At 35.0% G+C, this 13,977-nt stretch overlaps 2 protein-coding genes across 3 annotated transcripts in view; one reads left to right on the forward strand and one right to left on the reverse strand.

Annotated features, from left to right (window-relative positions):
• LOC110464091 (solute carrier family 2, facilitated glucose transporter member 12-like) overlaps positions 1 to 5,335 on the reverse strand; it is a 32,350-nt gene extending 27,015 nt beyond the window's left edge. For both annotated transcript variants that reach the window (XM_021519128.1, XM_021519130.1), the window contains exons 1-2: positions 5,253 to 5,335; positions 2,213 to 2,282 (exon numbers count right to left, since the gene is read on the reverse strand). In XM_021519128.1, coding sequence (XP_021374803.1) covers positions 2,213 to 2,240 — 28 coding nt within the window. In that variant the 5' untranslated portion in view covers positions 2,241 to 2,282; positions 5,253 to 5,335. The remainder of the gene's footprint in view (positions 1 to 2,212; positions 2,283 to 5,252) is intronic.
• A 228-nt stretch (positions 5,336 to 5,563) lies between these two features.
• The window catches only part of LOC110464088 (phosphotriesterase-related protein-like), a 23,813-nt gene continuing 15,399 nt past the window's right edge, over positions 5,564 to 13,977 (forward strand). The window contains exons 1-6 of the mRNA XM_021519125.1: positions 5,564 to 5,701; positions 8,105 to 8,267; positions 8,848 to 8,920; positions 10,222 to 10,333; positions 10,910 to 11,062; positions 11,535 to 11,699. Coding sequence (XP_021374800.1) covers positions 5,683 to 5,701; positions 8,105 to 8,267; positions 8,848 to 8,920; positions 10,222 to 10,333; positions 10,910 to 11,062; positions 11,535 to 11,699 — 685 coding nt within the window. The 5' untranslated portion in view covers positions 5,564 to 5,682. The remainder of the gene's footprint in view (positions 5,702 to 8,104; positions 8,268 to 8,847; positions 8,921 to 10,221; positions 10,334 to 10,909; positions 11,063 to 11,534; positions 11,700 to 13,977) is intronic.

Here is a 13,977-nt window from a genome sequence, read left to right on the forward strand (position 1 = left end):
GGTAACACTCCAATTGTACAGGTAACAGTCAGATTATACAGGTACACTGAGTACACAGGTATGAACATTAGGTATACACTGTCCAGTCAAACAGAAACTATACCAGATCTTCCCCACAGTTGTCATCATATATAACAATAAAAACACAAACAATACTGTACTCCCTGGGCCAATATATCAGCTGTTTTGAATGCTAGTTTTTAAACCAATGGTAACAATTCCTGAAGTTTTTGTATTGTTTTTTGTATCATGCAATCTTACCATCAGTAAAAAACACTCTTATAAAATGTCAGAATTGTCACCAACAAAACGACCATGTGCACTGAATGAAATGCCATACATATCAAAAGTACTGAACCTTTTTCACATTTATACAATCTTTCGTATACCTCAAATAACAGTGTTATATCAAATGTGTAACAGATGTCATACAAACACACATATATACAAATATAAATACATGTATCATGGTATATATATGCAGATTAAAAAGAATTATTTTGATACGATTCCTGTTGTTGTAACAATTTAAGGGAGACTAATCCCATCGGGGAAATGTGGAACAAATAATTAATTGGGTAACATTTCACTAATGGACAACGTGTTACAGAAACAAGAGGCCCATTCTGTAGGGCTATTCATTATCACTAAGTACTTTAAATTAGAGAACACTATATTCATGAAATTCTCTTTCGTGATGCAGTATTAAAGTATTCACAGGGCGATGTCTGTAGCATGACCATGTATATGTATGTATTCATGACCTAGGATAGCGGCCTATGTATATTGAGAACAAGCGACAAGTTATATAATACTAATGCATATGTATGATAGTAGGGGGCTAGAGGGATTCCATTATGTTTAGTACAATAAATATTGTATTTTGTTATTTTTTTCTTTGCACACTTATTGGAATTTGTCACCTCCACAATTTATTTTGATATTCTTTAAATAAAGTCTCTACATATATGTCATGTTAATACCACATCATTCACAGACCACATTGAATTCAACTGATGTAACCCTGGGTTTTAATCAGAAGGTGCCGAGTCCTTCTGAGAGTTTAAATTCTTGCCTCTGCCCTGGTGCATTTTTTTTATCTGATAATTAATACATGTTATAAGACAGTGGTGTGGTTAATTTCTGAACAATAGTAGACAACGATGAGCATTTGATATCTTGAATAACTATAAGTAGGAAACCTGTTGCCTTTACTGATAAACTACACATCGCCCACTGTAAATGTCGTCCTTGACATTTAATTGATATTACAACATTTCTTATCAATATTTGCTGCATTTTTTTTTTTTTTTTTTCTACGGATAACAAAAAACTTAAGTTTAAATATACAATGTATACCAAACCATTCCCAATATACAGTACTATGAAAGAGGTCCACAGCCTAACTTGGTGGTTAGATCCTTTCTACTACAGACTCAGTAACACCTAACTTGTAGGTTTGATCCTCAGTGGAGATAATTAGGAATCCTCACCACAACCCTTTCTACTACAGACTCAGTAACACCTAACTTGGTGGTTTGATCCTCAGTGGAGATATGAATCCTCACCACAACCCTTTCTACTACAGACTCAGTAACACCTAACTTGGTGATTAGACCCTCAGTGGAGATATGAATCTTCACCACAACCATTTCTACTACAGACTCAATAACACCTAACTTGGTGGTTAGACCCTCAGTGGAGATATGAATCCTCACCACAACCATTTCTACTACGGACTCAGTAACACCTAACTTGGTGATTAGACCCTCAGTGGAGATATGAATCCTCACCACAACCATTTCTACTACAGACTCAGTAACACCTAACTTGGTGATTAGACCCTCAGTGGAGATATGAATCCTCACCACAACCCTTTGTACTACAGACTCAGTAACACCTAACTTGGTGGTTAGATCCTCGGTGGATATATGAATCTTTAGCACAACCCTTTCTATTACAGACTCAGTAACACTATTGATTGATTGCTAATACTACAAGTGAATACAACATCTGAACATGTCGTCCCGTATTCACCAAAGATCTGTTATAGATCTACAATACTTTGATGTTTATAACATATCCAGGTACTGAATGCATATAAAATATAAAATTTATTACAAAAAGTATTTTAAATGGAAAGTTACTGCATTGATAACTTCAAATCTAAAATGTATATATGATTATCAAATACATATATTAATGTGTATACCTCCCTCCTGCAAATCCTCATTTTCCATGCTGAATGTCGTCCCTTGGATTTCTGTAGATCCTTAGTGGACCTGAAACAAACATTGGAATTTTACTAATGTTATAAATAAATAAATCTAGAACAATTGATTTCAAAATTTTATTGGATATAATAGAAAACCTATATACAAATGTGTCTTGATTTGAAAAACCATAAACCTCCTGAATCCAATCCAATGACACTCCAAACAATTAAAGTGTACATGTATTTCCAACACTGGAGATGACATCTGAAGTAATAATATTGTACAGCTGTGTACATGTCCGTCATATCTTCTCTCAAAAATAATTATATGTTGAAGATCGAGTGATTTAAAATCAATATTGTGTTGTGGGGCTGGCACTGATAACCCAGTGACCAGGTAGCTCAGTTGGTTAAAGCATCTGTCTATAATTCAGCAGTCCCATGTTTGAATACCAGTCTGGACCCATTATATTTTGCCTTTCCTAGCCTCTTACAGTGGTTCCTTGTTTCACAGGATGTATCTCTTATGAGTTTTAGTTCAAAAAACCTGTCATCTAGACATCTACCATGTGCACCCTCCATCAAAACAATTAATAGGAGATTATATAGTCAGTCGGACTAGAAGAGTTTGTCTTTGTACCTAGATAACACATAATAATTCAAGAAGAATGGGGTACAACATTTAATTTAAACAAAACAATAAATTATTAGCCGATTATATAAATGTCTGTAGTAGGCCTATAAGCCAGTAAGCTAATTATATACATAGTACATTATCATTGAAAGCAATATTAAACAAAGTTTAATTAAAGAAGTGTCCGAATTCCAAGGCAATGTTTAAACATTCACTATTGAACATTTTCAACAGCTGTATTATCTTTTATTATCACGTCCCATCAGGGCATTTACATGTGACAGCTGTAACAGTACATGTTGCTGCTGGTGAGATTTATAGAGAGCGGAGCTCTCCCATGGATAGGTAACATGTATGCAAGAAAAATAAAGATTATTCACAATACGGTACCTATGGAACTGAAAAACTTGTCTTAACATGGCCGCCAGTCGCACACGCTGTAGTCTCGCCCATCTTGATCTCGAAACAAGTTCTCGTTTGCCGAATCTCGAACAAATGTTACATTTTTGTAAGATTTAAAACTTATACCTAGCTATAGGATACTTAAATATTTGATACTTTCCGGTTAAAGACGTAAATTCTCTTGACATAACTTCACTGGCTAGGCCACATTGCTCTAGTTCTGAATGGTCGAAAAATCATTGTGTCGGTAGTGTTGTCTCGTTCAATCAGACGCTTGCACAGACAACAAGAGTCTTATTGAACAAGACTATCTGCAGTGGTATCAATCTCCACCCAAAGTTACGGTCCTTGCACTCCATACGACAACTCTGGGTAGAGATTGCAGTGGTATATATTTAGAAAACAGAATTTCAACAAAACAACATGCTGGTTGTCAACAAAAAGGGAGTTTATCACAGTGACGCAAAATGATACTATAAAAAGCCATACAAGTATTTTCGTAAGAATTTTTTATTTGATATTTTGCACACACAAAAAATGGAAGAAAAAAATTGAATCCATAACAATTTCAGTTTTGATAAATAATCTCACAGCTATTTTTTATTCATAAAAGAAAATCTGCTGTTTTACAAATCTGCACGATTTGAAAAAAAACAACTATAGTTTTATGTGCTGAACTGATTCAATTTTTAATTGTGGAAACTATACATTTTCTCTATTGCTAAAACTATATAGTTAGTAAGTTGCTGAAACAAATATACTCATTCCAGTGGAACTGAGATGTTGAGTATGTTAGATCTACAGTAAATGTGCAGTCTATCATTTCTGAATTGAGAGATATTTCAAATTATTTTTAGTCACTTGAAAATGTTTTTGTGAAATCCACATGTATTCCATCTGTTTCTCTTGAAACATTTCATGATTTCAATACATTGAAACGAAAACTGCAGTATTCTATGTATTCAGAAGAGGACAGACAACTACAGCAAAAGCACTTTGAGGAAGATTTGAAAACTATTAACTCTGCATTATTTGCTTTTACCACACCTGTGAGAAAGGGATCGCGACCTTTTGTTATGTTCCACAAAGAAACGTGGTAGAAAAACAATACATCAAAAAATTTATGAAGACATCATAGAAAGATTTGGATGATGGAGTGCATCCTAGTGATGTGCTGTCAAATAAATGGTATTATTTCATGTGTTTGTCTGTCGCTAGTGACATAGAAGTAAAACAAGCAATTCAATTTGAAGAAGCAATAAATGATACTGACTCCAATTTCAATGAAAATGACTCTTGAGACTTCAAGCGAAATTAATTTGTAACTATACCTAAGAAAATACATGTAGCAAATTCCATTTTGTATATATATATATGTAAGTGCGGTTGGTGACATGCCAGTCGCTAACTGCACGATTTAACTCATCTGAACCAGGGAAATTCCTCATCAAACTTTGTTGCCCTTTTTCTTCATTTTTGTGTTAGTAAACTTTTAACATGTTTGACTTCTCATGATCAAGAACTTAAGACAATTTTAACCAATCTTGGTCAAAAACATTCGTGTGTTATTTTGTATAAATTTTAGACAAAATTATATATATACATATTTCATCATGAATTCAGCTAAATAGAAGCATATCCTACCATTTTGTCAGTTTTTAAAATGTGGAGCATATATAACAACTACATGGTTATAACAACAAGAACAACCTGGAAAGGTAGCATGGTAATTGCGTGTGCAATCAAGAAAGGAAACTTAACTGTAATATACACTGTATAGCTATACATGTAGGTCTGATTTAGTAAGTTAACACATCACTCAATGCTTGAAAGAGTACAGTACCAATATTTCGGTACAACCTGGCTCCGCCCGCACTAACGTAAAACATATTTATATAATCAGATTCACGATCAGGTCCTGATTGCAATACGTAACAAATAAGTATTTGTTTTCATTGACATTTATAATGGCATTAATTAAGGTCGACAGAACTATCATACCTTCTGTATGAGTATCACAAAATCATCATTCTGTTTGTTCTCACGTGCACAAATACAATGTTTTCAGTGCGTGTCACTTTTTTCAAAACAGGAAGTTTATGATGGCTTTCTAATTTGCCACAGAATAATTAATAGTCCGGAAATTTAGAAAATTCATTTATTTTTATTTTTTATGAATAAACATCATTAGCATATATTGTCTTTAAGAATGAAAAAATCTGAGATACATTCATGTAAGTAAATAAAAGTAACATGCATTACAAAGAAAATTGTGTGGAGAAAAAAATAAAGGGTAATAATTTCCCACGAAACCGGTTATCTACGAGAATGATAGCGTGACCTGCAGATAATAAGTTTGCTATCGAGTTTTCGAGTATTTCTAAACACCTGTATGTGACAGGACGTTACTTTGTGACATATCCAAGACAATATGGCTAAAATACAGACAGGTAAGTAAATAGGCGTGCAAATATAATGAATAACATCATGATCAGTGTACCCAAATTGAAAGTAACGTTACTCGTTTGTAAGATCTGCAATATTTCACGTTTACGACGTCCAAATGTCAATATTTACCGTTGGTTTTCCTGTATGCAGCAGCTTATTTTTTCTGCAAGAAGAATTCGAAATTACACTCTTATTAGCTATACAGTTCTTAAAAGCTGAAAAAAAATGCAAAGTTCATTGTCCTGTATTAAAAATTAGAAAGTTATAAATTTAACTTAATATATCGAAAATACCTATATGCACTCCTTTATCATGCGCATAAATCAATCTTATTTATTAATGACGTTTTAATGTCTTTGAATATTAGTCGGACGATTTTTTTTCTGCATATGAAAGTGAAAGTGTAATAGGACGAGGAATAGTGATAAAGATAGTGCCGTCGCTGGGGCTCGAACCAGTGACCCTTGGCTCTCTAGCCCGATGCTCTAACGCTTAGCTAAAGGCAAATTCCCTACAGCTGATGCTTGTAAGGCAACTTTATCAATGCACATCTTTTACACTATTCCTTCCTTTTTTTATCAAACACCAACCCAGATTATTTAACTCCCCGCCAAGGGTTCTCCTACCTTGAACGGGGAGGGTTAACTGCACCAATTTGTAGTAAGACGAGGAATAGTGATAAAGATAGTGCCATGGCTGGGGCTCGAACCCGCGACCCTTGGCTCTCCAGCCTGATGCTCTACCGCTTAGCTAAAGAGAAATTCCCTACAGCTAGCTGTTGATGCTTGTAAGGCAACTTCATAAATGCACATCTTTTACAAAAGTATAACTTGTGAAATGCATTCAACCACAACACACCTAAGAATCTTACAAATGTACATGATACATTCTTAGGAAGTCATACTTGCCAACTTTTTTAAAATTTTCATGGAGGAGATTCTGCGGATGTGATACATATGTGTAATTTTTAGTAATGGAACTATACATACATGTATGATTAGCAACGGCAAGTATATTTGAGCTTAATGTCATCAATAGAACAAAGAGACATTCTCAGAAAATCTATACAGCCACTAGTACTGTTATAGATTTATATAAAAACATCTGTACAGCCACTAGTACTGTTATAGATTTATATAAAAACATCTGTACAGCCACTAGTACTGTTATAGATTTATATAAAAACATCTGTACAGCCACTAGTACTGTTATAGATTTATATAAAAACATCTGTACAGCCACTAGTACTGTTATAGATTTATATAAAAACATCTGTACAGCCACTAGTACTGTTATAGATTTATATAAAAACATCTGTACAGCCACTAGTACTGTTATAGATTTATATAAAAACATCTGTACAGCCACTAGTACTGTTATAGATTTATATAAAAACATCTGTACAGCCACTAGTACTGTTATAGATTTATATAAAAACATCTGTACAGCCACTAGTACTGTTATAGATTTATATAAAAACATCTGTACAGCCACTAGTACTGTTATAGATTTATATAAAAACATCTGTACAGCCACTAGTACTGTTATAGATTTATATAAAAACATCTGTACAGCCACTAGTACTGTTATAGATTTATATAAAAACATCTGTACAGCCACTAGTACTGTTATAGATTTATATAAAAACATCTGTACAGCCACTAGTACTGTTATAGATTTATATAAAAACATCTGTACAGCCACTAGTACTGTTATAGATTTATATAAAAACATCTGTACAGCCACTAGTACTGTTATAGATTTATATAAAAACATCTGTACAGCCACTAGTACTGTTATAGATTTATATAAAAACATCTGAAAAGTATTCATGAACTTAAGATAACCTGTAATATTTTTGACAGACTTGCTCTATTAGCCTGAGATTTTTTTAAATTATGAGGGAGAGAAAACCAATCATTCAAGACGAACCAATAGTTACCCTATTTGATTCAGCAGGTGCCCTTCTGCCCCTGACCATTGGGGGTCACATTCTCTGTTTATACAAAATTGAGTCCCTTTAATTGGCTCAAGGATGTTCAAGAGCAAATTTGAACAACATCCGTTTATTCCTACAGGAGTGGGATTCTAAATGATAAGCCTCCACATGTGTCACTTAACTGGGCCCACCCCTCTGCCCCCAGGGAGCCACATCCTCCATTTTTTTTTTTAAATATTGCCCCTTGGTCCAACAATGTTGCCGACCAAATTTACTCAAACTTCGAATTCATCCAGCAGTGTTCTAGGTGAGCTAAATAAAAGTGTTTCTATTGAGAATCTCAAATGTTTTCTTAAATTGGACAGATTGTTTACTTTTTGTTCAAAATGTAAATGGTGACAGTAATTGACTGAAATTACATTTGTAAGAAATATTTCCAGTGTTGTTATAAAAAAAAAACTTTCAGTGCTAGGCCTCATAGAGCCTAGTGAGGCTGGAGTAACCATGGCTCATGAACACCTCAAAATGGAGTTTCACTCGATGTATTCGCCACATCCTGATTCAAAGATACAAGATAAGAAGGATGATGACATCACAATGGAAAACTTGTGGTGGATACGTCAGCACCCGTAAGTTAATTAGTTTTCTCTCAGATTTCTAATTTAGGGATTTGGGTTCCACAGGTATGGGGGTCATGCCACCAGGATACATTTTAAATTGACACTGCTAAGATTGGAACCTCAGTAGTCCACTATTCTACTTTGTGAGTTAAAGAGGTAAAAAAAAACTTGAGCTAAGGGTCAGATACAGGATTATTTTAGTGGGGTTTATTATTACAAATTAATGTGGTCCAACAGTATACACTTTTGACCTTGTCACATTACATAAATGCTGAGAATATATGGAAGCATTCAATTGTTGCTTCAAATTTATAAATGTGACTGATATATCAAAACATTTTACATTCACGTACGTTAATTTCGATGTTTCTTCACTTTTGAATAAGTCATCATCTTCTTATTCAAATAGATTTACTGCACAACATGGTATTCAACACCTTCATAATGAACATCAAGAGTCAAACGTTTAAAATGTGACAAAACATAATATAATCAATAACATTATCATGATACAATGTTGAAATTTTTAAGCATTAGAAAAGAAGAAAAAAATTACTGCAAAATAATGTCCAAATAATTTTATTATCAGATATAGTAGTGTGCGAAACCTATATCTGAACGATGTAGAGGAAGCTGTGACTGCAGAGATGGAGTATTACAAGGTAAGTGTAGCACAAGGTCAAGGTCATAAGCTTTAAGGCTGTGGTATTACAAGGTAAGTGTGGCACAAGGTCAAGGTCAAAGCTTTAAGACTTGGGTATTGCAAGGTAATTGTGGCAGAAGGTCAAGGTCATAGCTTCAGGGCTGGAGTATTACAAGGTAAGTGTGGCAGAAGGTCAATGTCATAGCTTCAGGGCTGGTGTATAGCAAGTTAAGAGTAGCATAAGATCAAGGTCATAGCTTCAGGGCTGGAGTTGACAAGGTTAGTGTAACAGAAGGTCAAGGTCATAACTTTAGGGCTGAGTATTACAAGGTAAGTGTAGCAGAAGGTCAAGGTCATAGCTTCAGGGCTGGAGTTGACAAGGTTAGTGTAGCAGAAGGTCAAGGTCATAGCTTTAGGGCTGGAGTATTACAAGGTAAGTGTGGCTCAAGGTCAAAGTCATAGCTTCAGGGCTGTTGTATTACAAGGTAAATGTAGCACAAGGTCAAAATTGTAGCTTCAGGGCTGTAGTTATACAAGGTAAGTGTGGCAGAAGATCAAGGTCATAGTTTTAGGGCTGGATTATTACAAAGTGAGTGTAGCAGAAGGTCAATGTCATGGCTTTATGGTTTAAGTATTACAAGGTTAGTGTAGCACAAGGTCAATGTTAAAGCTTCAGGGGTGGAGTATTACAAGGTAAGTGTGGCACAAGGTCAAGGTCATAGTTTTAGGGCTGTAGTATTGCAAGGTTAGTGTAGCACAAGGTCAATGGCAAAGCTTCAGGGCTGGAGTATTACAAGGAAAATGTGGCAGAAGGTCAAGGTCATAGTTTTAGGGATGGATTATTTAAAGGTAAGTGTGGCAGAAGGTCAAGGTCATAACTTTAGGGCTGGAGTATTACAAGGTTAGTGTAGCAGAAGGTCAAGGTCATAGCTGCAGAGCTGGAGTATTACAAGGTAAGTGTAGCAGAAGGTCAAGGTCATAGCTGCAGGGCTGGAGTATTACAAGGTAAGTGTAGCAGAAGGTCAAGGTCATAGCTGCAGGGCTGGAGTATTACAAGGTAAGTGTAGCAGAAGGTCAAGGTCATAGCTTCAGGGCTGGAGTATTACAAGGTAAGTGTGGCACAAAGTCAAGGTCATAACTTTAGGGCTGGATTATTACAAGGTAAGTGAAGCAGATATTTTTTTCTGAATCGTGTTCACAAATAATGAATGATACCCTATTCTGTTACCATTTTAACATTCTAGTTCATTTTAAAGTTTCTGTATTAATTTTGTTATTACCTGTATTTTGGTCTGATAGATTTGTTTTAATTTGATGTAGAGTAATGGAGGTGGAACCATTGTGGACGTTACGACCATGGGTATAGAACGAGACATCAAATTTCTCCAGAAAGTGTCACAGGAGACTGGAGTCAACGTAGTGTCTGGAAGTGGTAATGTTCACTTAAGGATGTATGCTACCTTACATATTATACTTTACCTATGATTTATGGTAGAGTAATATTCCTTAGTAATTTCTAAATTAGCACTTATCACATGAGTATTATCATTACATGTCCACCAAAATGTAGTTAAGTCAAATTACTATTCAGAAATTAGAAATATGACGTGTACATGTATATTGTGTAGGACTTGCTTTTATTCCGAATTGATTACCATACCTAAGTTCCAAATTGACCCCCTATGTTCAAAATCAAACTTCAGAATTGAATATTTTGGTTAAATTCCTACCAGCAAACCAGGACCAGTATTTGAATGCTGTCAACCAATATAGATTTATATGTTTTAATTCATTTTCATGTTGTAATCTAATTAAAATTAATTCTGTGTTGGTTTATTATGAAACTAAGGACCTGATTATATTTATGTATTTTAATGCTTTTTAATAAAGTCATAAATGCCTCGCCCCCCCCCCCCGATTAATTTTGCAAAAATAACCACATTTACGATAGGTACAAGAACAAAGCAGATGTTTAGATAATTGAAAGGTTAAAGTGTGTGTGTTCTAGGATTTTATGTAGAATCCACCCGACCTGAAACGGTTGGTATGACAGTGGAGGAGATGGCTAATGTGATGACTGCTGACATCTCCAGTGGATGTGACAGTACCTCTATCAAATGTGGATGTATTGGCGAGATCGGTTGTTCCTGGCCACTGGGAGGTGAGTTCATTTAGTTATTTACTTCCCATTTTATATTTTAAGTTTACCAGTTTCCATCAGCCCACTTCACCTTGGTTTGGTCAAAGCAGCAAGAAATCACCCAAAAATGGCTCTGATTGTACTAATCATAATGATCAAGATTGGCTGTTATATAATTGGTTATCTGGTAAAATATAAAGTAAGGATGTTCAACATACAGCATATGCCATTGTCTAAGTCAGAAAAATTAAGGTTGATATTTGCGTTGACTAAATTGTTTTGTATTCCATGTGCATGCTTGTCAAAGCATAAAGAATAGAAATAGTCAAAATCCGTTTGACACTAAAACCAGTTGATCATGAACTTTCTTAGTAGTTCATACTGATATTCATGTAAAACAATCCTTAATGACTAAATGGCTATTGATTAAAAGTAGTGCTAGTAATTTAAACACCATCTAGTAACCCTGGAAATTATATTTTTTTGTGTGCAGCATCAGAGAAGCGAGCTGTCCAAGCTTCTGGTGTGGTACAACAGGACCTCGGCTGTCCAGTAATCTTCCATCCCGGTCGCCACCAGGACGCACCGTTTGAGTTGGTGCGCATTTACCAGGAGGCTGGTGGAAGGGTAGACAAACTGATCATGTCCCACCTAGACCGTGAGTAATTACAGGTTATAAGTCGAAGGATTACAGGTATTTCACCTGACCAAGGTCAAGGAAGGTTCTGTTGAGGCCCAGTATCAAATCATTCATTGGGAAAGAAAGGTGTTTTTTGGGAAACATTTACAAAAGACTTCTTTACAGGTTTTGTAGATGTCACATACTTAGAAATGGAATGGATCAATTAGCTTGTTACCTAAAATCTAGTACAGCCATATTTGTTTTATGTGACAGATGGGCATGAATTCATCATAAAATTAAATGAAATGTTCATTTGAAGAGCTGCCAGCTGATTCCTTTCCATTTTGCTTTACAGTTATTATCACTGTTGAATTTTCCATGTATTTTTTGTAAAATCTGGCAATCAATGTATTTTATTAGGTCACCTGAGACAAAGTCTCAAGTGACCTATTGCGATTGCCTTTTGTCCGTCGTCGTCCGTCCGTTAACAATTTACATTTTCGACTTCTTCTCCAAAACCACTGAACCAATTTCAATGAAATTTTGCAAAAACGTTCCATGGCCAAAGATCAACAAAAATAGTGGCCGGTTTGGTCCCCAGCCCCCAGGGGCCCGAGAGGCGGGAAGCGTCTTAAGGTGCTCTACCAAAATTGTGAATTTTATGACCCTGGGGTTTCACGTTTCCCCCTGGGGAGGGGGTAAACTTTACTATAGTATATATAGGGAAATCACATTTAGGTTAGCATTATTAGTATTTGATAGCAGTTTGATGGTATGCACATATCAGCCCTGACTGACCCCCCGGGGCTGATGGGTGGGGCCAAAAAGGGTTGAATTGACTGAAATTTCAAAAATCTTCTTCTCAAAGACCAAACACTCTTCATAGATGGAAGGGTATTGTTTATGACCCTAGGGGAAGGAGGGGGGGGGGGGGCAAAATTTATTATGGTTTATAATGGCAAATGATACTTTTAATATTACATGTTAATAACTTGTTTGGAATTATAACCCTGAGTTGACAGTTTGATACTTTAAAAATTTTGAGCCAGCTGGAGGGTGGGGCCCAAAGGCGTCAGTGTGCTAAAATATCTTCATTTTCCTTGTTTAGAATCAGAGGTGCTAGTTTCAAGTACTTTTTTAGTCTTAAATCTGTAAGCTAGATATTGAATAAGGTGGTTTTATTGTTTTTTGTCACTTTGAATAATATTTTTGTTCATGTTAAAATCAAAATCAACTCTCGTAAAGCATGCATTCATTTGGTACAAAATGTTCTTTATTGTTTGTATGAACTGTTAAATCTAACAATTGATGTCTATTGTATGTTCTGTAAAACAGTATAATAGTAGATCTGAAACAGCCTGGAATGTCATATATTTGATCATTTATTCCTCACACATATATTGTTGAATGTCATAAAAAAATGCTACATTCCAGACTAAAATTAAGAGGAAAATATTCATTGATGCAGAACAGTGTAAATAGGTAAACGGAAAAGGGGACAACAGTGCATGATGGAAAATATAATAAATACATAAATACATAATAAAAGTTCAGACAAGCTATATAGGTAGCAGTGTACAGTAGCGTACGATGGCCTTGGGTGATATTTTTATACAACGAATAACCCCTGTAAAATAACATGTATCAATTATTTTTTTAAATCAGCATTAAAATTGGCATATACATGATGAAGTGGACTACGTGGGCTTCATCATGTTTTTGGTTTGAGACTAAAATTTTGGGCATTTACAAATCTGTGTCTACACAACAAAAGCTAGCTTTTCATATAGTCTATTTTTGTACTTGGCACATGTGTAAATATTGTGAAAAATCACCCGGGATGACCTATGCTAAAACGTGAGTATTTCTGTTACCGAGTAGGCGGCATTTAATTTCAGACGGGTTTTAAGAAAAAAAACACTACTTGCGGGGGTCAATTTTTGGGTTAAAAATCATGTTTTTTTGCATATTTTGGTGTTTTTTGATGTGGTAACTGACTATGGTTTTCACAAGTCCCAAATCTAGGGAAAGCAGTTTTTGAAAAAAATATCAGTCTTCTAAACAAAATGAAATCAAAATGTAGTTTATAAATATGTATATATATGTAGGTGTGTTGTGCAGGTTAAATTCACTATCCATGTTTATCGAGACATATCCTTTATTTTTAGGGTCAAGCCATTTCTACTGTACACTGTTGTTACCTTATACACATAGAAATTGAATTATCTAAAAAAACACAAACACTTTTAAAAAGTTACATATATAGGTCAAAATATAGGTCACCTGTGAGATGTATAAAGAGGGGGGGGGGGGG

The sequence above is a fragment of the Mizuhopecten yessoensis genome, unplaced genomic scaffold (genome assembly GCF_002113885.1).
Source record: "Mizuhopecten yessoensis strain PY_sf001 unplaced genomic scaffold, ASM211388v2 scaffold10959, whole genome shotgun sequence".
NCBI classification, from domain to species: Eukaryota; Metazoa; Mollusca; class Bivalvia; order Pectinida; family Pectinidae; genus Mizuhopecten; species Mizuhopecten yessoensis.